The 26,961-nt window shown below is 45.1% G+C and overlaps 1 protein-coding gene across 1 annotated transcript in view; it reads left to right on the top strand.

The window, feature by feature from the left end:
• Positions 1-26,961, top strand: part of LOC128696898 (protein unc-80 homolog) — a 1,079,316-nt gene that overhangs the window by 854,392 nt on the left and 197,963 nt on the right. The window contains exons 49-51 of the mRNA XM_070095999.1: positions 1,589-1,726; positions 5,386-5,496; positions 24,732-24,893. Of these exons, the coding sequence (XP_069952100.1) occupies positions 1,589-1,726; positions 5,386-5,496; positions 24,732-24,893 (411 nt within the window). The remainder of the gene's footprint in view (positions 1-1,588; positions 1,727-5,385; positions 5,497-24,731; positions 24,894-26,961) is intronic.

Here is a 26,961-nt window from a genome sequence, read left to right as displayed (position 1 = left end):
TTCAAAGAGACACCTGACTCAACACTAGTACGTCTGTTAGAAAACTTTTCAGTCCTAATATCTTGATCGGCTTTAACCCACACAAGTTGAAAATGTCAGTAAATTTATATAGGTAAAGAGTGAAGTGGGATGTGACTGACACAAAGTGACCTAAGAAATGTAAGTGAAGCTTATTGGGATGAGGTCAGGTAAACAGTCAGGTCACTTGATTCCAGTGTTGTGAGGTAAGTTGTGTTTTGTCTGGTTGAGTATTGTGTATGTGAGTGTTTTGGAAATTTTGTAGCTTCAAGTGTTGTGTTCCATTGTGTAGGTGTCGATTAGCGAGGCTTCAAGACATCGTCGACGTCTAAGATCATGTTCGGTAAGGACGAGTTGTGCCTCATTCCAAGTCATCAAATGTCCAGTGGAGTTTCTGTGGAGGACACAGGAGTACTTTTGGTTATCCTTGTTGTAGGCGTTTCAATGTTCTTTCAGGGGGACCGATTTTGGGACAGTATCCACAGGGGATTTTTGACATCACCACATGGGAGCACTGTAACTTGCTTTGAGGATTGTTCCGTAAGGGAGTTGGTGAAGAAAGCTTGAGCATTGACTTTGTAATTCCGGATGAGGAAAGGTGGGAAATGAAGATGTGTGAAGGCTTGTGATATGTAGGTAAATTCCTCTTCAAGAAAACAAGGGCTAGAGATGCGAAGAACTATCAAGTAGAAGCCAATGAGGAGTGTGAGTATCATGGTGTGAAATGTGTATAAGATCATCCTTGTTGGTAGATTTTTTATACACTTTAAAGAGATTGCTGTTGGGAGACCTGGAGAGGAGGAAGTCGAGGAAGGGAAGTTTACCTTCTTTTTCGAGTTCCGGTGTAAACTTTATTGGTGGCTCGACAGCGTTGTTCTTGTTGAGGAGGACCTTGATATTGAAACGTCTTCGACAGAAAACCAAAATATCGTCAATGCTTCATTTTCGAGGTCACTGTGTCACTCACACACCACTTAACTTTATACACTATGTATTATCAAACACTGTATATTAGAAGTGATCAAAGTCCCAGGACAGAAACATTTGCTAATAAACATGTCTCATTGTTTCCTCAAAAGTGTTTTTAAACAAGAAATTAATTTAATATTTAACCTTCGTGTGTTATTAATTGTACAATAAACATTCCTTTATATATTGCACACTGTTGTTATAATATTTAAAATATAAAATTTAAGAAAAAAATTGCTATTGGCCGAAAACTGGGTATCAGTATTGGCAAATATTTTGGTATCGTCCTATCCGTACTTCACATTTTTTTACACGTTTTATAAACTCTAAAAGGTGGTAAACCCAGCACAGTTGCCGCAGCCTGGCTAGCCATGTAGACACAGAAAATAACATCAGTGCTGTGAACTTTAACCAGGTGTTTTGAATTTCGAAATATTTGCATTTTAAAGTTGCTTTGATTTTTTTGTAAATTTCTTGTAACTGAAATACCGAATTTCCAGCATTATATTATGATAAATTTTGTGAACATATTACTTTGACTGTCTAAGCGGTGTCTCTATGGTTCCTCATTCTCTTACTAACATTTTTCCATCTATCTCAGGTTATCTGGTCTTGTCTGGTGGAGGACTCAGCTTTATTCCTGAGGTTTTTTCTGGAAAAGTTAACGAGGGAACGTCAAGACGTGATGATTCGTCTTCTTCGTCGGTTGGTTCGCTTCATCCCCAGACTGCCCTCTCAGGTACATACTTATCTCACAGGTACATACTGACCTCTCAGGAACAAACTTATCTCACAGGTACATACTGACCTCTCAGGTACATACTGCCCTCTCAGGTACATACTTATCTCACAGGTACATACTGACCTCTCAGGTACATACTGCCCTCTCAGGTACATACTGCCCTCTCAGGTACATACTGCCCTCTCAGGTACATACTGCCCTCTCAGGTACATACTGCCCTCTAAGGTACGTACTGCCCTCTCTGGTACATACTGACCTCTCAGGTACATACTGCCCTCTCAGGTACATACTGCCCTCTCAGGTACATACTGCCCTCTCAGGTACATACTGCCCTCTCAGGTACATACTGCCCTCTCAGGTATATACTGCCCTCTCAGGTACATACTGCCCTCTCAGGTACATACTGCCCTCTCTGGTACATACTGACCTCTCAGGTACATACTGCCCTTTCTGGTACATACTGACCTCTCAGGTACATACTGCCCTCTCAGGTACATACTGACCTCTCAGGTACTTACTGCCCTCTCTGGTACATACTGCCCTCTCAGGTACATACTGCCCTCTCTGGTACATACTGCCCTCTCTGGTACATACTGCCCTCTCAGGTACATACTGCCCTCTCTGGTACATACTGCCCTCTCTGGTACATACTGCCCTCTCAGGTACATACTGCCCTCTCAGGTACATACTGCCCTCTCAGGTACATACTGCCCTCTCAGGTACATACTGCCCTCTCAGGTACATACTGCCCTCTCAGGTACATACTGCCCTCTCAGGTACATACTGCCCTCTCAGGTACATACTGCCCTCTCAGGTACATACTGCCCTCTCAGGTACATACTGCCCTCTCAGGTACATACTGCCCTCTCAGGTACATACTGCCCTCTCAGGTACATACTGCCCTCTCAGGTACATACTGCCCTCTCAGGTACATACTGCCCTCTCAGGTACATACTGCCCTCTCAGGTACATACTGCCCTCTCAGGTACATACTGCCCTCTCAGGTACATACTGCCCTCTCAGGTACATACTGCCCTCTCAGGTACATACTGCCCTCTCAGGTACATACTGCCCTCTCAGGTACATACTGCCCTCTCAGGTACATACTGCCCTCTCAGGTACATACTGCCCTCTCAGGTACATACTGCCCTCTCAGGTACATACTGCCCTCTCAGGTACATAATGCCCTCTCAGGTACATACTGCCCTCTCAGGTACATACTGCCCTCTCAGGTACATAATGCCCTCTCAGGTACATAATGCCCTCTCAGGTACATACTGCCCTCTCAGGTACATAATGCCCTCTCAGGTACATACTGCCCTCTCAGGTACATACTGCCCTCTCAGGTACATACTGCCCTCTCAGGTACATACTGCCCTCTCAGGTACATACTGCCCTCTCAGGTACATACTGCCCTCTCAGGTACATACTGCCCTCTCAGGTACATACTGCCCTCTCAGGTACATACTGCCCACTCAGGTACATACTGCCCTCTCAGGTACATACTGACCTCTCAGGTACATACTGCCCTCTCAGGTACATACTGCCCACTCAGGTACATACTGCCCTCTCAGGTACATACTGCCCTCTCAGGTACATACTGCCCACTCAGGTACATACTGCCCTCTCAGGTACATACTGACCTCTCAGGTACATACTGCCCTCTCAGGTACATACTGACCTCTCAGGTACATACTGCCCTCTCAGGTACATACTGCCCACTCAGGTACATACTGCCCTCTCAGGTACATACTGACCTCTCAGGTACATAATGCCCTCTCAGGTACATACTGCACCTTTTATGTTACTAAAATCTTACTTTTAGAATAATTTATTTCCATCATTTGCATTAACAGTAACTAGAAAAAATAATATATTCTGTACAGTTAAACTTACATCGGGCAAAGTTCACCGAGAACCATTATGTCAATAAATTATATGTCTCACTGTTTTTAACAACTTTTTTTAACATATAAGCTATCTCACACCGAGGTAGGGTGACCCAAATAAAGAAACACATTCACCTTCACTCATAACTGTGGCCAGAAATGTGCAAACATCATAGTTCTGAATGACCCTTGTAGCTGCATAAATGTTACCTTTCTAACCTTCCAACAGCACATCAAGCCATGTACACCACTTTTCTCCATTCACTCCTGTCTAACATTCTTATGAAACCTGTTGGATGTTTGACCCCCTAAGACTCGAAGCTTCTTTTACCTACATCCAACCTTTCCACGGAGACTCCTACCCCCTCCTTCCACTCAAAAGTTATGCACTATGACAGTCATTATCGTCTCCTCCGTCTTATCTAAATGCCCAAACTAGCTCGACAATCCCTCTTCAGCTCTCTGAATTATACCATGGTAGCCTCAGAACACTTCTGAATAGCACTTTTTCAAACAATTACCGAAATAAAACTACACGTTCAATCGATTCACTTATTTCCGTCACCAGACTCAGATTGCTGTCTTTAGTCTAGTCTTTAGTCATTTATAAATTCTCTCTCGTTTTGGGAAGCCCCGGTTATACCATATCCAAATTTTAGCATCTCCGTTATGGACACATTCACTCTTTTCTTGGCACATTTTCAGTTATACTCACTTAGTATGCTTGTGTATACCAGTGGCTTAAGTTTATCTTTCATTGGAGTGGGTTATGGGCTTTCTGGAGATAGCCAGCATTTACATGGCTAAATTATGTGCACTTTACGACTTCTTTCCATTGGTGTTGTGGATAAAGGTACTCGCAGGATAGTTTATTTCGCAGATGAGACTCACACCTAGTCAACTCATTTACTTAAACATATGTCAAGATCTGTGGACTAAGCCTCTCCAACGTACTGTGGGAATGAAGGTAGCGGGACGTTACCATAATTACAGTATATCACAGGTTTGTCATAAGGAGAGTTGTCTAGCACCAATCAGTTAGATATATTTTGTCTCATTAGCGGTTACACACCATATTAAAGGCTTGGTTATTAGCACAAGAATTGAATTTTGGTCTCTTTTGTAGTTTCCTGATTCATTACACTGCCTTCCTTATCAGAAAGCTCTACCTCCAGTGCAATCACATTGATTTATTAACTGAAACTGATCCGTTATGCTTGCAGCTATTCCACACATGCAAACCATCACATTTCTCTCTCTGGCCATTAGTTTCCTCTACCATATTGCCCACATCAGTTTCAACATGTTTGTGTCTTGTTCAAACATTCTGTCGATTATACGCCATCAATATAAACTTATGCATTAAATAATTCTGTATGACTACAACTATTGCTATTATTACTGCTAAATATTACTACTGCTACTGTTTTTTTATCAGTAGTACTACTATCACTGCTACTACTACTACTAATAAAAATACTACTACTACTACTACTACTACTACTACTACTACTACTACTACTACTACTACTACTACTACTACTACTAATAATAATAATAATAATAATAATAATAATAATAATAATAATAATAATGATATTTAGTAATAATAATAAAAAGAAGAAGAAGAAGTATGAAGAAATAAAGCATTACATAGATACAAAGTTGATGAAGGTCGGTGACGCGGTACAGTGATCAATACAAGGAATACTAAATTTTCTGTAACTTGTATAAACTGCCAATCAATGTGTTATTATAACATTACAGGCAGCCTTCGCACTGTACAACTACATGGTGGGTTACGTTATGTTTTATGTGCGGAGTCCACAAGAAGCCTCACAAGATCACATTGCTTCTGCTCTCTCAATACTTTGGACAGTAAGTAACATATTAAATTTCTGAAATCTTACATCTTACGTTAATTATCTCATATTTTGTTATACATATTTTTTTCTTAGTTTCCTTCGTATGCTTTATTTTAAATTTTATTGAATATGTTTTGCTTCTTTAAATGTTTACTTATCACCTTAGTTTTTTTGTTCATGAACTTGCTGTCTTCTAGGCATGAATTAATACAGTAACCTGTGTGTATGAATATCTTCACTAGAATATATGAATTCTTCACTCAGCATGTATGAATATTGCGACCAAGATATATGAATACTACAACCTGCATGTATTAATACTGCATTATGCATGTATGAATACTGTACTGTGTAATCTGTATTATGAACACTGTATTGTGAAATCTGCACACGTTATTGCATGTAAGAATGTTGCAACATGCATGTGTGAATATATTAACATGCTTGCATGAATAATTTAACATGAGAATACTATAACATGTATCTATGCATGTATTCTGTAATTTGCATGTAGGAATACTGCAACCTGCATGTAGGAATACTGCAACCTGCATGTAGGAATACTGCAACCTGCATGTAGGAATATTCAACTTGCATGTAGGAATACTGCAACTTGCATGTAGGAATATTCAACCTGCATGTAGGAATACTGCAACCTGCATGTAGGAATACTGCAACCTGCATGTAGGAATACTGCAACCTGCATGTAGGAATATTCAACCTGCATGTAGGAATACTGCAACCTGCATGTAGGAATATTCAACCTGCATGTAGGAATACTGCAACCTGCATGTAGGAATACTGCAACCTGCATGTAGGAATACTGCAACCTGCATGTAGGAATACTGCAACCTGCATGTAGGAATACTGCAACCTGCATGTAGGAATACTGCAACCTGCATGTAGGAATACTGCAACCTGCATGTAGGAATACTGCAACCTGCATGTAGGAATATTCAACCTGCATGTAGGAATACTGCAACCTGCATGTAGGAATACTGCAACCTGCATGTAGGAATACTGCAACCTGCATGTAGGAATACTGCAACCTGCATGTAGGAATACTGCAACCTGCATGTAGGAATACTGCAACCTGCATGTAGGAATACTGCAACCTGCATGTAGGAATACTGCAACCTGCATGTAGGAATACTGCAACCTGCATGTAGGAATACTGCAACCTGCATGTAGGAATACTGCAACCTGCATGTAGGAATACTGCAACCTGCATGTAGGAATACTGCAACCTGCATGTAGGAATATTCAACCTGCATGTAGGAATACTGCAACCTGCATGTAGGAATATTCAACCTGCATGTAGGAATACTGCAACCTGCATGTAGGAATACTGCAACCTGCATGTAGGAATACTGCAACCTGCATGTAGGAATATTCAACCTGCATGTAGGAATACTGCAACCTGCATGTAGGAATACTGCAACCTGCATGTAGGAATACTGCAACCTGCATGTAGGAATACTGCAACCTGCATGTAGGAATACTGCAACCTGCATGTAGGAATACTGCAACCTGCATGTAGGAATACTGCAACCTGCATGTAGGAATACTGCAACCTGCATGTAGGAATACTGCAACCTGCATGTAGGAATACTGCAACCTGCATGTAGGAATACTGCAACCTGCATGTAGGAATACTGCAACCTGCATGTAGGAATACTGCAACCTGCATGTAGGAATACTGCAACCTGCATGTAGGAATACTGCAACTTGCATGTAGGAATACTGCAACCTGCATGTAGGAATACTGCAACCTGCATGTAGGAATACTGCAACCTGCATGTAGGAATACTGCAACCTGCATGTAGGAATACTGCAACCTGCATGTAGGAATACTGCAACCTGCATGTAGGAATACTGCAACCTGCATGTAGGAATACTGCAACCTGCATGTAGGAATACTGCAACCTGCATGTAGGAATACTGCAACCACCATGTAGGAATATTCAACCTGCATGTAGGAATACTCAACCTGCATGTAGGAATACTGCAACCTGCATGTAGGAATACTGCAACCTGCATGTAGGAATACTGCAACCTGCATGTAGGAATACTGCAACCTGCATGTAGGAATACTGCAACCTGCATGTAGGAATACTCAACCTGCATGTAGGAATACTGCAACCTGCATGTAGGAATATTCAACCTGCATGTAGGAATACTGCAACCTGCATGTAGGAATACTGCAACCTGCATGTAGGAATACTTAACCTGCATGTAGGAATACTGCAACCTGCATGTAGGAATACTGCAACCTGCACGTAGGAATACTGCAACCTGCATGTAGGAATACTTAACCTGCATGTAGGAATACTTAACCTGCATGTAGGAATACTGCAACCTGCATGTAGGAATACTGCAACCTGCATGTAGGAATACTCAACCTGCATGTAGGAATACTGCAACCTGCATGTAGGAATACTCAACCTGCATGTAGGAATACTGCAACCTGCATGTAGGAATACTGCAACCTGCATGTAGGAATACTCAACCTGCATGTAGGAATACTGCAACCTGCATGTAGGAATACTGCAACCTGCATGTAGGAATACTCAACCTGCATGTAGGAATACTGCAACCTGCATGTAGGAATACTGCAACCTGCATGTAGGAATACTCAGCCTGCATGTAGGAATACTGCAACCTGCATGTAGGAATACTGCAACCTGCATGTAGGAATACTGCAACCTGCATGTAGGAATACTGCAACCTGCATGTAGGAATATTCAACCTGCATGTAGGAATACTGCAACCTGCATGTAGGAATATTCAACCTGCATGTAGAAATACTGCAACCTGCATGTAGGAATACTGCAACCTGCATGTAGGAATATTCAACCTGCATGTAGGAATATTCAACCTGCATGTAGGAATACTGCAACCTGCATGTAGGAATACTGCAACCTGCATATAGGAATACTGCAACCTGCATGTAGGAATACTGCAACCTGCATGTAGGAATATTCAACCTGCATGTAGGAATACTGCAACCTGCATGTAGGAATATTCAACCTGCATGTAGGAATACTGCAACCTGCATGTAGGAATACTGCAACCTGCATGTAGGAATACTGCAACCTGCATGTAGGAATACTGCAACCTGCATGTAGGAATACTCAACCTGCATGTAGGAATACTGCAACCTGCATGTATAAATGATGTAATTAGCATAAACATAGTTGTATGATGAATATACAAACATTGTAGACTGCATGTAATAATGCTGTAAACTGCAGGACTGGCTACTGTAACCTGTCAAGCTTGACAGGTTTTAATATTCACAACAAATAAACAAAATCATGTAAATACCTCATAAATAGCTAATTATATGCTTATATTTTTTATGCTCGATTATTAATTCAGCTATTATTTATTCTTTTGTATATAATGGCTTAATGTTCATTATTTGTTTATTTTTTCCAAAATATTTTTTTAATTTACTAGCACTTTTGTTAATTTTAAAATTTTATTTCCATTCTAAATCATTTACTGCTAAAACTCGCATATTTATTGTGTGATCTTCTTCACAGTCAGATGTAAATAATACATGTATATTAGCATGTTTAATATAGTCATAAACAGTGGGGCTGGTGGTTAACGCTCTCGCTTCACACGGTGAGGGCTTGGGTTCGATTCCCAGCCAGAGTAGAAACATTGGACGTGTTTCTTTCCACCTGTTGTCTATGTTCCCCATCAGTAAAATGGGTACCTGGGTGTTAGTCGACTGGTGTGGGTCGCATCCTGGGACACTGACCTAAGGAGGCCTGGTCACAGACCGGGCCGCGGGGGCGTTGACCCACGGAACTCTCTCCAGATAAAACTCCAGATAACTCCAGACGAGAGGCCGTAGGTCAGGGTTACTGATCTGGCGGCCCGCTTTCCCAACCCGGACCTTCTGAGTCTTGTAGTGTGACCACGGCCTTCAGTGTTGTAGTGTGACCACGGGCTACAGTGTTGTAGTGTGACCACGGGCTTCAGTGTTGTAGTGTGACCACGGCCTTCAGTGTTGTAGTGTGACCAGGGGCTTCAGTGTTGTAGTGTGACCACGGGCTTCAGTGTTGTAGTGTGACCACGGCCTTCAGTGTTGTAGTGTGACCACGGCCTTCAGTGTTGTAGTGTGACCAGGGGCTTCAGTGTTGTAGTGTGACCAAGGGCTTCAGTGTTGTAGTGTGACCACGGCCTTCAGTGTTGTAGTGTGACCAGGGGCTTCAGTGTTGTAGTGTGACCACGGGCTTCAGTGTTGTATTGTGACCACGGGCTTAAGTGTTGTAGTGTGACCACGGGCTTCAGTGTTGTAGTGTGACCAGGGGCTTCAGTGTTGTAGTGTGACCACGGGCTTCAGTGTTGTAGTGTGACCAGGGGCTTCAGTGTTGTAGTGTGACCACGGGCTTCAGTGTTGTAGTGTGACCACGGTCTTCAGTGTTGAAGTGTGACCACGGGCTTCAGTGTTGTTGTGTGACCAGGGGCTTCAGTGTTGTAGTGTGACCACGGCCTTCAGTGTTGTAGTGTGACCAGGGGCTTCAGTGTTGAAGTGTGACCACGGCCTTCAGTGTTGTAGTGTGACCAGGGGCTTCAGTGTTGTAGTGTGACCACGGCCTTCAGTGTTGTAGTGTGACCACTGGCGTCAGTGTTGAAGTGTGACCACGGGCTTCAGTGTTGTAGTGTGACCAGGGGCTTCAGTGTTGAAGTGTGACCACGGGCTTCAGTGTTGTAGTGTGACCAGAGGCTTCAGTGTTGTAGTGTGACCACGGCCTTCAGTGTTGTAGTGTGACCAGGGGCTTCAGTGTTGTAGTGTGACCACGGGCTTCAGTGTTGTAGTGTGACCAGGGGCTTCAGTGTTGTAGTGTGACCAGGGGCTTCAGTGTTGTAGTGTGACCACGGCCTTCAGTGTTGTAGTGTGACCAGGGGCTTCAGTGTTGTAGTGTGACCACGGCCTTCAGTGTTGTAGTGTGACCAGCGGCTTCAGTGTTGTAGTGTGACCACGGCCTTCAGTGTTGTAGTGTGACCACGGGCTTCAGTGTTGTAGTGTGACCACGGCCTTCAGTGTCGTAGTGTGACCAGGGGCTTCAGTGTTGTAGTGTGACCACGGGCTTCAGTGCTGTAGTGTGACCACGGCCTTCAGTGTTGTAGTGTGACCAGGGGCTTCAGTGTTGTAGTGTGACCAGGGGCTTCAGTGTTGTAGTGTGACCACGGCCTTCAGTGTTGTAGTGAGACCAGGGGCTTCAGTGTTGTAGTGTGACCACGGCCTTCAGTGTTGTAGTGTGACCAGGGGCTTCAGTGTTGTAGTGCGACCACGGCCTTCAGTGTTGTAGTGTGACCAGGGGCTTCAGTGTTGTAGTGTGACCACGGGCTTCAGTGTTGTAGTGTGACCAGGGGATTCAGTGTTGTAGTGTGACCACGGCCTTCAGTGTTGTAGTGTGACCAGGGGCTTCAGTGTTGTAGTGTGACCACGGGCTTCAGTGTTGTAGTGTGACCAGGGGCTTCAGTGTTGTATTGTGACCACGGTCTTCAGTGTTGTAATGTGACCAGGGGCTTCAGTGTTGTAGTGTGACCAGGGGCTTCAGTGTTGTAGTGTGACCACGGCCTTCAGTGTTGTAGTGTGACCACGGGCTTCAGTGTTGTAGTGTGACCAGGGGCTTCAGTGTTGCAGTGTGACCACGGCCTTCAGTGTTGTAGTGTGACTACGGCCTTCAGTGTTTAGTGTGACCAGGAGCTTCCGTGTTGTAGTGTGACCACGGGCTTCAGTGTTGTAGTGTGACCAGGGGCTTCAGTGTTGTAGTGTGACCACGGGCTTCGGTGTTGTAGTGTGACCAGTGGCTTCAGTGTTGTAGTGTGACCACGGGCTTCAGTGTTGTAGTGTGACCAGGGGCTTCAGTGTTGTAGTGTGACCACGGCCTTCAGTGTTGTAGTGTGACCACGGGCTTCAGTGTTGTAGTGTGACTACGGCCTTCAGTGTTGTAGTGTGACCACGGCCTTCAGTGTTGTAGTGTGACCACGGCCTTCAGTGTTGTAGTGTGACCAGGGGCTTCAGTGTTGTAGTGTGACCACGGGCTTCAGTGTTGTAGTGTGACCACGGGCTTCAGTGTTGTAGTTCGACTACGGCCTTCAGTGTTGTAGTGTGACCACGGCCTTCAGTGTTGTAGTGTGACCAGGGGCTTCAGTGTTGTAGTGTGACCACGGGCTTCAGTGTTGTAGTGTGACCACGGGCTTCAGTGTTGTAGTTCGACTACGGCCTTCAGTGTTGTAGTGTGACCACGGCCTTCAGTGTTGTAGTGTGACCAGGGGCTTCAGTGTTGTAGTGTGACCACGGCCTTCAGTGTTGTAGTGTGACCAGGGGCTTCATTGTTGTGGTGTGACCACGGCCTTCAGTGTTGTAGTGTGACCACGGGCTTCAGTGTTGTAGTGTGACTACGGCCTTCAGTGTTGTAGTGTGACCACGGGCTTCAGTGTTGTAGTGTGACCACGGTCTTCAGTGTTGTAGCGTGACCACGGGATTCAGTGTTGTAGTGTGACCACGGGCTTCAGTGTTGTAGTGTGACCACGGGCTTCAGTGTTCAAGTGTGACCACGGGCTTCAGTGTTGTAGTGTGACCAGGGGCTTCAGTGTTGTAGTGTGACCAAGGGCTTCAGTGTTGAAGTGTGACCACGGGCTTCAGTGTTGTAGTGTGACCAGGGGCTTCAGTGTTGTAGTGGGACCACGGCCTTCAGTGTTCTAGTGTGACCAGGGGCTTCAGTGTTGTAGTGTGACCACGGGCTTCAGTGTTGTAGTGTGACCAGGGGCTTCAGTGTTGTAGTGTGACCACGGCCTTCAGTGTTGTAGTGTGACCAGGGGCTTCAGTGTTGTAGTGTGACCACGGGCTTCAGTGTTGTAGTGTGACCAGGGGCTTCAGTGTTGTAGTGTGACCACGGCCTTCAGTGTTGTAGTGTGACCACGGGCTTCAGTGTTGTAGTGTGACCAGGGGCTTCAGTGTTGTAGTGTGACCACGGCCTTCAGTGTTGTAGTGTGACCACGGCCTTCAGTGTTGTAGTGTGACCATGGGCTTCAGTGTTGTAGTGTGACCACTGGCTTCAGTGTTGTAGTGTGACCAGGGGCTTCAGTGTTGTAGTGTGACCACGGGCTTCGGTGTTGTAGTGTGACCAGGGGCTTCAGTGTTGTAGTGTGACCAGGGGCTTCAGTGCTGTAGTGTGACCACGGCCTTCAGTGTTGTTGTGTGACCACGGGCTTCAGTGTTGTAGTGTGACCAGGGGCTTCAGTGTTGCAGTGTGACCACGGCCTTCAGTGTTGTAGTGTGACCACGGCATTCAGTGTTGTAGTGTGACCAGGGGCTTCCGTGTTGTAGTGTGACCACGGGCTTCAGTGTTGTAGTGTGACCAGGGGCTTCAGTGTTGTAGTGTGACCACGGCCTTCAGTGTTGTAGTGTGACCAAGGGCTTCAGTGTTGTAGTGTGACTACGGCCTTCAGTGTTGTAGTGTGACCACGGCCTTCAGTGTTGTAGTGTGACCACGGGCTTCAGTGTTGTAGTGTGACTACGGCCTTCAGTGTTGTAGTGTGACCACGGACTTCAGTGTTGTAGTGTGACCAGGGGCTTCAGTGTTGTAGTGTGACCACGGCCTTCAGTGTTGTAGTGTGACCAGGGGCTTCATTGTTGTGGTGTGACCACGGCCTTCAATGTTGTAGTGTGACCACGGGCTTCAGTGTTGTAGTGTGACTACGGCCTTCAGTGTTTTAGTGTGACCACGGGCTTCAGTGTTGTAGTGTCACCACGGGCTTCAGTGTTGTGGTGTGACCAAGGGATTCAGTGTTGTAGTGTGACCACGGGCTTCAGTGTTGTAGTGTGACCACGGGCTTCAGTGTTGAAGTGTGACCACGGGCTTCAGTGTTGTAGTGTGACCAGGGGCTTCAGTGTTGTAGTGTGACCACGGCCTTCAGTGTTGTAGTGTGACCAGGGGCTTCAGTGTTGTAGTGTGACCAGGGGCTTCAGTGTTCTAGTGTGACCAGGGGCTTCAGTGTTGTAGTGTGACCACGGCCTTCAGTGTTGTAGTGTGACCAGGGGCTTCAGTGCTGTAGTGTGACCACGGGCTTCAGTGTTGTAGTGTGACCAGGGGCTTCAGTGTTGTAGTGTGACCACGGCCTTCAGTGTTGTAGTGTGACCGCGGGCTTCAGTGTTGTAGTGTGACCAGGGGCTTCAGTGTTGTAGTGTGACCACGGCTTTCAGTGTTGTAGTGTGACCACGGCCTTCAGTGTTGTAGTGTGACCAGGGGCTTCAGTGTTGTAGTGTGACCACGGGCTTCAGTGTTGTAGTGTGACCAGGGGCTTCAGTGTTGTAGTGTGACCACGGGCTTCGGTGTTGTAGTGTGACCAGGGGCTTCAGTGTTGTAGTGTGACCACGGGCTTCAGTGTTGTAGTGTGACCAGGGGCTTCAGTGTTGTAGTGTGACCACGGCCTTCAGTGTTGTAGTGTGACCACGGGCTTCAGTGTTGTAGTGTGACTACGGCCTTCAGTGTTGTAGTGTGACCACGGCCTTCAGTGTTGTAGTGTGACCACGGGCTTCAGTGTTGTAGTGTGACTACGGCCTTCAGTGTTGTAGTGTGACCACGGCCTTCAGTGTTGAAGTGTGACCACGGGCTTCAGTGTTGTAGTGTGACCAGGGGCTTCAGTGTTGTAGTGTGACCACGGGCTTAAGTGTTGTAGTGTGACCACGGGCTTCAGTGTTGTAGTGTGACCACGGGCTTCAGTGTTGTAGTGTGACCACGGGCTTCAGTGTTGTAGTGTGACCACGGGCTTCAGTGTTGTAGTGTGACCACGGGCTTCAGTGTTGAAGTGTGACCACGGGCTTCAGTGTTGTAGTGTGACCACGGGCTTCAGTGTTGTAGTGTGACCACGGGCTTAAGTGTTGTAGTGTGACCACGGGCTTCAGTGTTGTAGTGTGACCACGGGCTTCAGTGTTGTAGTGTGACCACGGGCTTCAGTGTTGTAGTGTGACCAGGGGCTTCAGTGTTGTAGTGTGACCAAGGGCTTCAGTGTTGAAGTGTGACCACGGGCTTCAGTGTTGTAGTGTGACCACGGGCTTCAGTGTTGTAGTGTGACCACGGGCTTCAGTGTTGTAGTGTGATCACGGGCTTCAGTGTTGTAGTGTGACCAAGGGCTTCAGTGTTGTAGTGTGATCACGGGCTTCAGTGTTGTAGTGTGACCACGGGCTTCAGTGTTGTAGTTGTAGATGTTGTTGTTGTAGTTGTATTGTGACCACGGGCTTCAGTGTTGTAGTTGTACTGCGGGCTTCAGTGTTGTAGTGTGACCAAGGGCTTCAGTGTTGTAGTGTGATCACGGGCTTCAGTGTTGTAGTGTGACCGCGGGCTTCAGTGTTGTAGTGTGACCACTGGCTTCAGTGTTGTAGTGTGACCACGGGCTTCAGTGTTGTAGTGTGACCACGGGCTTCAGTGTTGTAGTGTGACCACGGGCTTCAGTGTTGTAGTGTGACCACGGGCTTCAATGTTGTAGTTGTACTGCGGGCTTCAGTGTTGTAGTGTGACCAAGGGCTTCAGTGTTGTGGTGTGATCACGGGCTTCAGTGTTGTAGTGTGACCGCGGGCTTCAGTGTTGTAGTGTGACCACTGGCTTCAGTGTTGTAGTGTGACCACGGGCTTCAGTGTTGTAGTGTGACCACGGGCTTCAGTGTTGTAGTGTGACCACTGGCTTCAGTGTTGTAGTGTGACCACAGGCTTCAGTGTTGTAGTGTGACCACGGGCTTCAGTGTTGTAGTGTGACCGCGGGCTTCAGTGTTGTAGTGTGACCACTGGCTTCAGTGTTGTAGTGTGACCACTGGCTTCAGTGTTGTAGTGTGACCACTGGCATCAGTGTTGTAGTGTGACCACTGGCTTCAGTGTTGTAGTGTGACCACGGGCTTCAGTGTTGTAGTGTGACCACGGACTTCAGTGTTGTAGTGTGACCACTGGCTTCAGTGTTGTAGTGTGGCCACGGGCTTCAGTGTTGTAGTGTGACCACGGGCTTCAGTGTTGTAGTGTGACCGCGGGCTTCAGTGTTGTAGTTGTACCGCAGGGTTCAGTGTTGTTGTACCGCGGGCTTCGGTGTTGTAGTGTGACCACGGGCTTAAGTGTTGTAGTTGTACCGCGGGCTTCAGTGTTGTAGTTGTACCGCGGGCTTCTGTGTTGTAGTTGTACCGCGGGCTTCAGTGTTGTAGTTGTACCGCGGGCTTCAGTGTTGTAGTTGCACCGCGGGCTTCAGTGTTGTAGTTGTACTGCGGGCTTCAGTGTTGTAGTTGCACCGCGGGCTTCATCATTAACCTCATGATTATTAATTAGTGAATCTTTGTTGGCAAGAACCAAGTCAAGCAGATTGTTTCCTCAAGTTGGTTCTGTCACAAACTGTTCTAAAAAGCAATCCTGAACCGTATCAAGAAAGTCACTAGACTCAAGATTTCCTGTCATATTGTTCCAATCAATTTGTCTAAAGTTAAAATCTCCCATTATCACAACATTTTCATATCTAGATGCCTTATGAATTTCCTCCCATAACAGCTTACTGCACTCCCTATCAAGGTTTGGGGGCCTATAAATCATACCCAAAATTAATTTGTCAAGACCCTCGAGAAACTGAAGCCAAACCGATTCTGTGTTCGATGTTTCTAATCTTATATCATGTCTAAGACAACAATTTAAATTTTCTCTGACATACATCGTTACACCACCACCCTTCCTGTTGACCCTGTCAGTGTGGAATAGTTTATAATCCTGTATGTTGCATTCAGAAGGCATTTCTCTATCTCTCAAGTTGAACCAGGTCTCTGTTATACCAATAATATCTATATTACCTACACTTGCAAGTAATTTTAGCTCATCTATCTTATTTCTTAGACTCCTACTATTTGTATAGTAAACCTTAAGGGAGCTAGTCACTCGTTGCCCTCTACTATCTCTCTTTGTTTGTTGATCAATTGATTTACCATTACTAGCAACTTTATTTTGAATATTTTCTTTTAAACATATCTCTGAGGTATCCCGGTAAGAACTGCTGTTTTTAACCCTAATGCTGCAGCCTGATCGTTTCCCACAAACACCCATACCTCTATAGTCTGTCTGTTTAAATTCCTAGACAGGTCATCAGTTACCCTCTCAATTGAATTGGCTAATGCAACCACTCCATGCCCAGAGAGATAAACCCCATCCCTTGCATACATATCACGTTTGCCAAAGAATAGGTCCCAGTTATCAATGAATGGGATTGCAAGTTCCTTGCAGTACCTGTCTAGCCAGTGATTTATACCAATTGCCCTAGACATCCATTCATTGCCCACTCCCTTTCTAGGCAAGATGCTACATATGACTGGGATCCCTCCCTTAGACCTAACTACTTCCATGGCTGACCTGTAGTTATCCAGCAGCTCCTCTCTCCTGCCCTTCACAATGTCATTACCCCCAGCATTAAGACAGATAATAGGCTTGTTCCCATTACCTGCCATAATATTATCCAACCTGCTGACTATGTCGCCAACACCAGCTCCAGGAAGACACACTCTCTGTCTGACCTTTCTGTCTCTGTTACAAAATGCACGGTCCATATATCTTACCTGAGAATCGCCTACTATTAAAATATTCTTACCTTGATTAGCAGGGAAATCAGTGGTACCTTCAACCTCACTAACCACTTAAGTACACTCGTCTTGGAGAAGAGGGAATCGATTTCCTACCTTCACATCTTCTCTATTAACTCTCATCTTCCTTCTTCCTGAACTGTGAACCACTTGCCACTTAAAGCGGCTGCCACTATCACTGCTGGTGACCATTCCTACCTTACCAGCTAAATCCTTCTCACACTCGCTCCCAAACTCATCTATGCAAAGCTTCAGCTTCCTATTTTCCTCCTGAAGAAGTAGAATCTCCTTCTTCAACATATGAACCTGAGATTCTAAAGCACTACAACAAGCCATGGTATGGGAAACAGCCCACGCTAACTCCCAAGAGCTTAGCGGTATGACTGCATTTGACCACTGACCTCAGCGTACTCAAACCACTGACCTCAGCGTACTCAAACCACTGACCTCAGCGTACTCAAACCACTGACCTCAGCGTACTCAAACCACTGACCTCAGCGTGTTGTAGTTGTACCGCGGGCTTCAGTGTTGTAGTTGCACCGCGGGCTTCAGTGTTGTAGTTGTACCGCGGGCTTCAGTGTTGTAGTTGCACCGCGGGCTTCAGTGTTGTAGTTGCACCGCTGGCTTCAGTGTTGTAGTTGTACCGCGGGCTTCAGTGTTGTAGTTGCACCGCGGGCTTCAGTGTTGTAGTTGCACCGCGGGCTTCAGTGTTGTAGTTGTACCGCGGGCTTCAGTGTTGTAGTTGCACCGCGGGCTTCAGTGTTGTAGTTGCACCGCGGGCTTCAGTGTTGTAGTTGCACCGCGGGCTTCAGTGTTGTAGTTGTACCGCGGGCTTCAGTGTTGTAGTTGCACCGCGGGCTTCAGTGTTGTAGTTGCACCGCGGGCTTCAGTGTTGTAGTTGCACCGCGGGCTTCAGTGTTGTAGTTGTACCGCGGGCTTCAGTGTTGTAGTTGCACCGCGGGCTTCAGTGTTGTAGTTGCACCGCGGGCTTCAGTGTTGTAGTTGTACCGCGGGCTTCAGTGTTGTAGTTGTACCGCGGGCTTCAGTGTTGTAGTTGCACCGCGGGCTTCAGTGTTGTAGTTGCACCGAGGGCTTCAGTGTTGTAGCTGTACCGCGGGCTTCAGTGTTGTAGTTGCACCGCGGGCTTCAGTGTTGTAGTTGCACCGCGGGCTTCAGTGTTGTAGTTGCGCGGGCTTCAGTGTTGTAGTTGCACCGCGGGCTTCAGTGTTGTAGTTGCACCGCGGGCTTCAGTGTTGTAGTTGTACCGCGGGCTTCAGTGTTGTAGTTGCACCGCGGGCTTCAGTGTTGTAGTTGCACCGCGGGCTTCAGTGTTGTAGTTGTACCGCGGGCTTCAGTGTTGTAGTTGCACCGCGGGCTTCAGTGTTGTAGTTGCACCGCGGGCTTCAGTGTTGTAGTTGGACCGCGGGCTTCAGTGTTGTAGTTGCACCGCGGGCTTCAGTGTTGTAGTTGTACCGCGGGCTTCAGTGTTGTAGTTGTACCGCGGGCTTCAGTGTTGTAGTTGTACCGTAGGCTTCAGTGTTGTAGTTGCACCGCGGGCTTCAGTGTTGTAGTTGCACCGCGGGCTTCAGTGTTGTAGTTGCACCGCGGGCTTCAGTGTTGTAGTTGCACCGCGGGCTTCAGTGTTGTAGTTGTACCGCGGGCTTCAGTGTTGTAGTTGCACCGCGGGCTTCAGTGTTGTAGTTGCTTCAGTGTTGTAGTTGCACCGCGGGCTTCAGTGTTGTAGTTGCACCGCGGGCTTCAGTGTTGTAGTTGCACCGCGGGCTTCAGTGTTGTAGTTGCACCGCGGGCTTCAGTGTTGTAGTTGCACCGCGGGCTTCAGTGTTGTAGTTGCACCGCGGGCTTCAGTGTTGTAGTTGTACCGCGGGCTTCAGTGTTGTAGTTGCACCGCGGGCTTCAGTGTTGTAGTTGCACCGCGGGCTTCAGTGTTGTAGTTGCACCGCGGGCTTCAGTGTTGTAGTTGCACCGCGGGCTTCAGTGTTGTAGTTGCACCGCGGGCTTCAGTGTTGTAGTTGCACCGCGGGCTTCAGTGTTGTAGTTGCACCGCGGGCTTCAGTGTTGTAGTTGCACCGCGGGCTTCAGTGTTGTAGTTGCACCGCGGGCTTCAGTGTTGTAGTTGCACCGCGGGCTTCAGTGTTGTAGTTGCACCGCGGGCTTCAGTGTTGTAGTTGCACCGCGGGCTTCAGTGTTGTAGTTGCACCGCGGGCTTCAGTGTTGTAGTTGCACCGCGGGCTTCAGTGTTGTAGTTGCACCGCGGGCTTCAGTGTTGTAGTTGCACCGCGGGCTTCAGTGTTGTAGTTGCAACGCGGGCTTCAGTGTTGTAGTTGCACCGCGGGCTTCAGTGTTGTAGTTGCACCGCGGGCTTCAGTGTTGTAGTTGCACCGCGGGCTTCAGTGTTGTAGTTGCACCGCGGGCTTCAGTGTTGTAGTTGCACCGCGGGCTTCAGTGTTGTAGTTGCACCGCGGGCTTCAGTGTTGTAGTTGCACCGCGGGCTTCAGTGTTGTAGTTGCACCGCGGGCTTCAGTGTTGTAGTTGCACCGCGGGCTTCAGTGTTGTAGTTGCACCGCGGGCTTCAGTGTTGTAGTTGCACCGCGGGCTTCAGTGTTGTAGTTGCACCGCGGGCTTCAGTGTTGTAGTTGCACCGCGGGCTTCAGTGTTGTAGTTGCACCGCGGGCTTCCGTGTTGTAGTTGCACCGCGGGCTTCAGTGTTGTAGTTGCACCGCGGGCTTCAGTGTTGTAATTGCACCGCGGGCTTCAGTGTTGTAGTTGCACCGCGGGCTTCAGTGTTGTAGTTGCACCGCGGGCTTCAGTGTTGTAGTTGCACCGCGGGCTTCAGTGTTGTAGTTGCACCGCGGGGTTCCGTGTTGTAGTTGCACCGCGGGCTTCAGTGTTGTAGTTGCACCGCGGGCTTCAGTGTTGTAGTTGCACCGCGGGCTTCCGTGTTGTAGTTGCACCGCGGGCTTCAGTGTTGTAGTTGCACCGCGGGCTTCAGTGTTGTAGTTGCACCGCGGGCTTCAGTGTTGTAGTTGCACCGCGGGCTTCAGTGTTGTAGTTGCACCGCGGGCTTCAGTGTTGTAGTTGCACCGCGGGCTTCAGTGTTGTAGTTGCACCGCGGGGTTCCGTGTTGTAGTTGCACCGCAGGCTTCAGTGTTGTAGTTGCACCGCGGGCTTCAGTGTTGTAGTTGCACCGCGGGCTTCAGTGTTGTAGTTGCACCGCGGGCTTCAGTGTTGTAGTTGCACCGCGGGCTTCAGTGTTGTAGTTGCACCGCGGGCTTCAGTGTTGTAGTTGTACCGCGGCCTTCAGTGTTGTAGTTGCACCGCGGGCTTCAGTGTTGTAGTTGCACCGTGGGCTTCAGGAGAAAGCTTAGTTAAATAAGAGGTGTTACCACGTTCAGGATCAGGTGGTATACATGAACGGGATTAATACATTATTCTATCGGAATGGAACGCATACACTGAATGGAATACAATATTGTAGCATAGCTAAATAGCTAAATAGTGATCTTTTCTTCCAATAAATGGTAATTCATATTTGTAATTATTACTTGTGCAATAAAGTTTGGCCGCATATGTGCTGGGAAGTCTGGCAACTCTGGTGCAACTTTGAATTTCGGGAAACTTTGTGCATTTGCGTTTGTTCAAGGTATGATTTCGGGTTTTCTCATTTTTTATTTAGCAAGTTTGATTTTAATTTGCTGTCCCCACCACTTTTATGAATAAGTTCGTTTGTGGGATATTTACTGTTGAATCATCGTGTTGTGGTCAAATTCTTCACATAAATGTTTAATTGATATAAAATCTTGAGGTTAAAGATGAGCTTGGGGAAAGTGATCACAAATCACTCAGTTTTAATATATCATGGAATTCCCCTAATAATGGCAATCAAGTCTCCGTCCCTGACTTTCGCTTGGCTGATTTCATAGGACTGAAAAATTACTTAGGTGGGCTGAACTGGAATGACCTGACTAAGGGTCAGGTAGGTGGTGATGGTTGCCGATATGATGCTTTCCAGGGCATAGTTCTAGCTGCTCAGTCAAATTATGTTCCAAATTGGGAAATCAGATCAAACAAAAATGATCCTAAATGGATGAACAATAGATTAAAATATCTGATTGGTCAAAAGGGAGGCATATATAGGCAAATCAAAAGAGGAGAGCGGCAATTAAGAAATCGATATATTCAGTTAAAGAGAGAAATAAAAAAGGGAATTAGAAAAGCAAAAAGAGATTATGAGGTTAAAGTTGCAAGAGAATCGAAGACTAACCCAAAAGGATTCTTTCAGGTATACAGAAGTAAGATCAGGGACAAGATAGGCCCACTCAAAAGTTCCTCGGGTCAGCTCACTGACAGTGATAAGGAAATGTGTAGAATTTTTAACACATACTTCCTCTCAGTTTTTACACAGGAGGATACCAGCGATATTCCAGTAATGATAAATTATGTAGAACAGGACGATAATAATCTGTGACTATTAGGGTCACAAGTGACATGGTCCTTAGGCAAATAGATAAATTAAAACATAACAAATCCCCAGGCCCTGATGAACTGTATGCAAGGGTTCTAAAGGAATGTAAAGAGGAGCTTAGCACACCTTTGGCTAATCTTTTCAACATATCACTACAAACTGGCATGGTGCCAGATAAGTGGAAAATGGCAAATGTGATACCTATTTTCAAAACAGGTGACAGGTCCTTAGCTTCGAACTATAGACCAATAAGCCTAACCTCCATAGTGGGAAAATTTATGGAATCAATAATTGCCGAGGCAGTTCGTAGCCACCTTGAAAAGCATAAATTAATCAACGAATCTCAGCATGGTTTTACAAAGGGGCGTTCCTGCCATACGAATTTATTAACTTTTTTCACTAAGGTATTTGAGGAGGTAGATCATGGTAATGAATATGATATTGTGTATATGGACTTCAGTAAGGCTTTTGACAGGGTCCCACATCAGAGACTATTGAGGAAAATTAAAGCACATGGAATAGGAGGAGAAATTTTTTCCTGGATAGAGGCATGGTTGACAAATAGGCAGCAGAGAGTTTGCATAAATGGGGAGAAATCAGAGTGGGGAAGCGTCACGAGCCGTGTTCCACAGGGGTCAGTGTTGGGCCCCCTGCTGTTCACAATCTACATAAACGACATAGATGAGGGCATAAAGAGCGACATCGGCAAGTTTGCCGATGACACTAAAATAGGCCGTCGAATTCATTCTGACGAGGACATTCGAGCACTCCAGGAAGATTTGAATAGACTGATGCAGTGGTCGGAGAAGTGGCAGATGCAGTTTAATATAGACAAATGCAAAGTTCTAAATGTTGGACAGGACAATAACCATACCACATATAAACTAAATAATGTAGATCTTAATATTACGGATTGCGAAAAAGATTTAGGAGTTCTGGTTAGCAGTAATCTGAAACCAAGACAACAGTGCATAAGTGTTCGCAATAAAGCTAATAGAATCCTTGGCTTCATATCAAGAAGCATAAATAATAGGAGTCCTCAGGTTGTTCTTCAACTATATACATCCTTGGTTAGGCCTCATTTAGATTATGCTGCACAGTTTTGGTCACCGTATTACAGAATGGATATAAATTCTCTGGAAAATGTACAAAGGAGGATGACAAAGTTGATCCCATGTATCAGAAACCTTCCCTAAGAGGATAGACTAAGGGCCCTGAATCTGCACTCTCTAGAAAGACGTAGAATTAGGGGGGATATGATTGAGGTGTATAAATGGAAGACAGGAATAAATAAAGGGGATGTAAATAGTGTGCTGAAAATATCTAGCCTAGACAGGACTCGCAGCAATGGTTTTAAGTAGGAAAAATTCAGATTCAGGAAGGATATAGGAAAGTACTGGTTTGGTAATAGAGTTGTGGATGAGTGGAACAAACTCCCGAGTACAGTTATAGAGGCCAGAACGTTGTGTAGCTTTAAAAATAGGTTGGATAAATACATGAGTGGATGTGGGTGGGTGTGAGTTGGACCTGATAGCTTGTGCTACCAGGTCGGTTGCCGTGTTCCTCCCTTAAGTCAATGTGACCTGACCTGGCTAGGTTGGGTGCATTGGCTTAAGCCGGTGGGAGACTTGGACCTGCCTCGCATGGGCCAGTAGGCCTTCTGCAGTGTTCCTTCGTTCTTATGTTCTTATGTTCTTATATTTCGTAAAGTGAAAGTGAAGTTCATAGAAAATGATGAGTACACTGACCTATACTCGGATTTGTTGCTTGTCATGATTGCCTGTAAAAAATATATCCGCACCTTTACATACATTGGTACTTTCCCAGGTGCACCTTTGTTCATAGTAGTTAAGTAGCCCTGAGCGAGGCTCTTCTACCTGTCAGGCTCCTCCCATAAAATTGAAGCTGAGGATGATGTCGAGGACATAAGATGTGATCTAGAGGATCACATGATCTAGAGGACATAAGATGTGACTGACAAAACCATAAATGTTAAAATTAACACTATGAAATACTTTCGCAATAACCGAACTTTGTAAACATTTTGTGAAATAAACAGGAAGTTTTAGGAAAATTAAATTGTAAGTTTACTCTTATGTTCGTTAAAATATTTTTTTTTCAACTCGTCGGCCGTCTCCCACTGAGTCAGGGTGACTGAGAAAAGAAACATTTTCACAATCATTCACCACTTTCACCATCATTCAGCACTTTCACTATTATTCACACACAATCACTGTCTTTGCAGAGGTGGTCAGATATGACAATTTAAATGTCACTCCAAACTGCCAATATCCCAGGCCCTCCTCCTTTAAAGTGCAGGAATTGTACTCCCACCTCCGGGACTGAAGCCCGGCTAACCGGTTTTCCAGACTCTCTTCACATAATATTACGGTGCTCACACTAACAGCTCGTCTAGTCCCAAAAACCATTCGTCTCCATTCACTATCTAACACGCTCCCACATGCCTGCCACTCCTCTCCCTCCACCCTTTCCTAGGACGACCCCTACCCCTACTACCCTCCACTACAGATTTATACACCCTCCAAGTCATCCTATTTTGCTCCATCGTCTTTAAATGACCAAACCATCTCAACAACCCCTCTTCAGCCTCTAAATAATACTTTTAGTAACTCCACACCGCCTCCTAATTTCCACACTACGAATTCTCTACATAATATTTACACCACACATTGCCCTTAGACAGGGGGTCTCTACTGCGTACAGCCTCCTTCTTGCTGCAGCATTTACAACCCATGCTTCACACCCATATAAGAGTGTTGGTACCACTATACTCTCGTACATTCCCTTCTTTGCCTCCATGGATAAGGTTTTTTTTTGTGTCCACAGATACCTCAAAGCACCACTCACCTTTTTTCATTCATCATTTCCATGGTTAACCTCATCTTTCATAAACCCAACCGCTGACAAGTCAACTTCCAAATATCTGAACACATTCACTTCCACACTTTCTCCCGTCTATGTGACATCCAATTTTTCTTTATCTAAGTCGCTTGGTACCCTCATCACCTAACTTTTATCTATGTTCACTTTTAACATTCTTCATTTACACATTACATAGTAAAAAATAAACTACTTTCTACAAGTTTATCCATGTAGAGGATTCTTATTTATATTTGCAGGTGGTTCCTAGCATCCAAGGGATCCTCTTTAAGGACATCAAACAGATCTTCAGGAAAGAACAGTGTGACTCTGCGCTATTAGTAACAGCCAATGTTCCCTCTGCCAAGAATATCATTGTTCATGGCCCAGGAGGACTTGATGGTGGTGGTATTCCTTCTCAGGTAACCTTTGTATCTTTTGTCATTTAGCTTTATTCCTGAGCAACATATAGGATTTTTGTTTATTAAAAGTCAAGAAATATATTATTTAAATTATGTTGCACATAAATTTCTGTATTTTATATACATCTATTATTAGTGTTTTTCTGTTTTGATTTTTTCCATCGTCTCACTTATTTGCGATCGTTGAAATTCATCACATTTTTTCTAGTATGAATGATAACTATTTTTTATACGACGGCCACTACTCAGTATATGGAAAAGATTGGCAAAGGTTTATTTTTTTAACTGCTCAGCACCTGACACTATTTGAAATGAACAAGAAGTTTTCTTACCTGATGGAGGATCAACTCTGCGCTAATCATTGGTTTGAATGACCCACAAGAAGTTCATGGATTAATATAAAATAATCAACCAAAGGATGTTTCCAGAGGGAGAAAATTGTAAGAATATTAATTTTACTGATTCATGAAGTTGAAACGCATTCGCTCTTGTATTTGCCTCATCGATTGTAAATGTTTTCATAAACAGTGTGTCTAACTATTACATAATTGCTTTTTATTTACTCTTACAAAAAACGCGATTTCTAATAAGCATAGAGATCTCCAGTGAATACTAGAAAGGACTGCCCTTCTAGCATCAAGCCTGTTACTGGGTTTTTGTAACAAGTAGTCAGTATCCTGGTCCAATTATCCATTAGAATTCAGTAAGATTCAGTAGTGCTTCAGGATTACAACTGGTAGGCTACTAACTATAGAAATTAAAATTTAATAAGTTTATTAATAAACAAAATTGTCTAGGAGTATATTATCAAATTAAAATAAATTAATCAATTTAAACAAATTAATAATAATCACTTTTCTCGTGTACAGTAGTATTGTGCTGATGGCACATATCACATTTATACGTCTTAAGTACCGTCTGGTACATTAACATTTAATAATACAATATACAAATATGTGCAAGTAAGTTTGTGTGTATGTGTGTAAGTGCTCTAAGTAGTTCGCTATGTCTCAAAACTCAACTAGACTTAACTAGTGACTAAGTCCTCACATCAACTAACTTCTTAACCACCTAGCAATCAGAACAGCTTGCTTGAACAATAAAAACGACTGCTAAGCCCAATAGCAATATAACAAGCAACTGCTACACAGAATCAGGATCAAGGAGATAATATAACGACACTAAGTAGGGACCATTAGCAGATCCTCCACAATAGTCACAAAACTCTCATGCTACTGATTCTAAGTTCAGCATAAGAAAATCCCCGACTGTGACAGTACACAGATACCAGTACAAATTAGATCAGAAGCTACAGCTCAGGACCTGAGTTGCTCAGAGTGTCTATGCAACACAACCTCAGTACAACGTCGAAAAATCACTAAGTCTAGACAATGTTCTGTGAACAGAGTTCTACAGAACCTACAACAATAAAGCGACAGAGACAATCTTCCAACAAGGGCCAATAAGGGAGAGTTAGGCACGTCTTGTCAGGAATACATCCAACCACCAAGAGAGTCTAGCCCAGACTGACTACTTTAGGCGAGGTGTGAACACCCCCCCCCCCTCGATCACGTGATAGCTCCATGGACAGTTGCTGCCCAGCAATACTGAGAAGTCGGCAGAGTAATGAGCCATGAGCAATAATTACTGTAGTTAGACAATCAATTCTTGAACTATGAGCACATAATAATAATATATAAATGTTACATCCTACCTAACAATATAACTAAGTCAAATAATATAAAGCAATGTATTTACGATTCAGCTATTATCGCAAATATAAGCAATATAAAATTATATGAAAAGGTAATATACATTATATACATTGTGACCCATTCAGGGGTCGCAACACCCCCCCCCCAACATGACAAACGGTCACACTAGGAGTTGTGTTAATGTTTTTCACATTATTACTGATTACTCATGTCACTTTAATAATACAATTTAATATCGAAATCCAGAGTCACTCTTGTGCCAAGCACTTTACATTTTACAGTGTCTATATCACTAAGTTATGCCCCTGGTACTAGGGCAATATACAGCATATAATATCTCTGCATACTCGTGG

This window comes from Cherax quadricarinatus, chromosome 52 (assembly GCF_038502225.1).
Source record: "Cherax quadricarinatus isolate ZL_2023a chromosome 52, ASM3850222v1, whole genome shotgun sequence".
NCBI classification, from domain to species: Eukaryota; Metazoa; Arthropoda; class Malacostraca; order Decapoda; family Parastacidae; genus Cherax; species Cherax quadricarinatus.
This window is presented reverse-complemented; position numbering and strand designations above follow the sequence as displayed.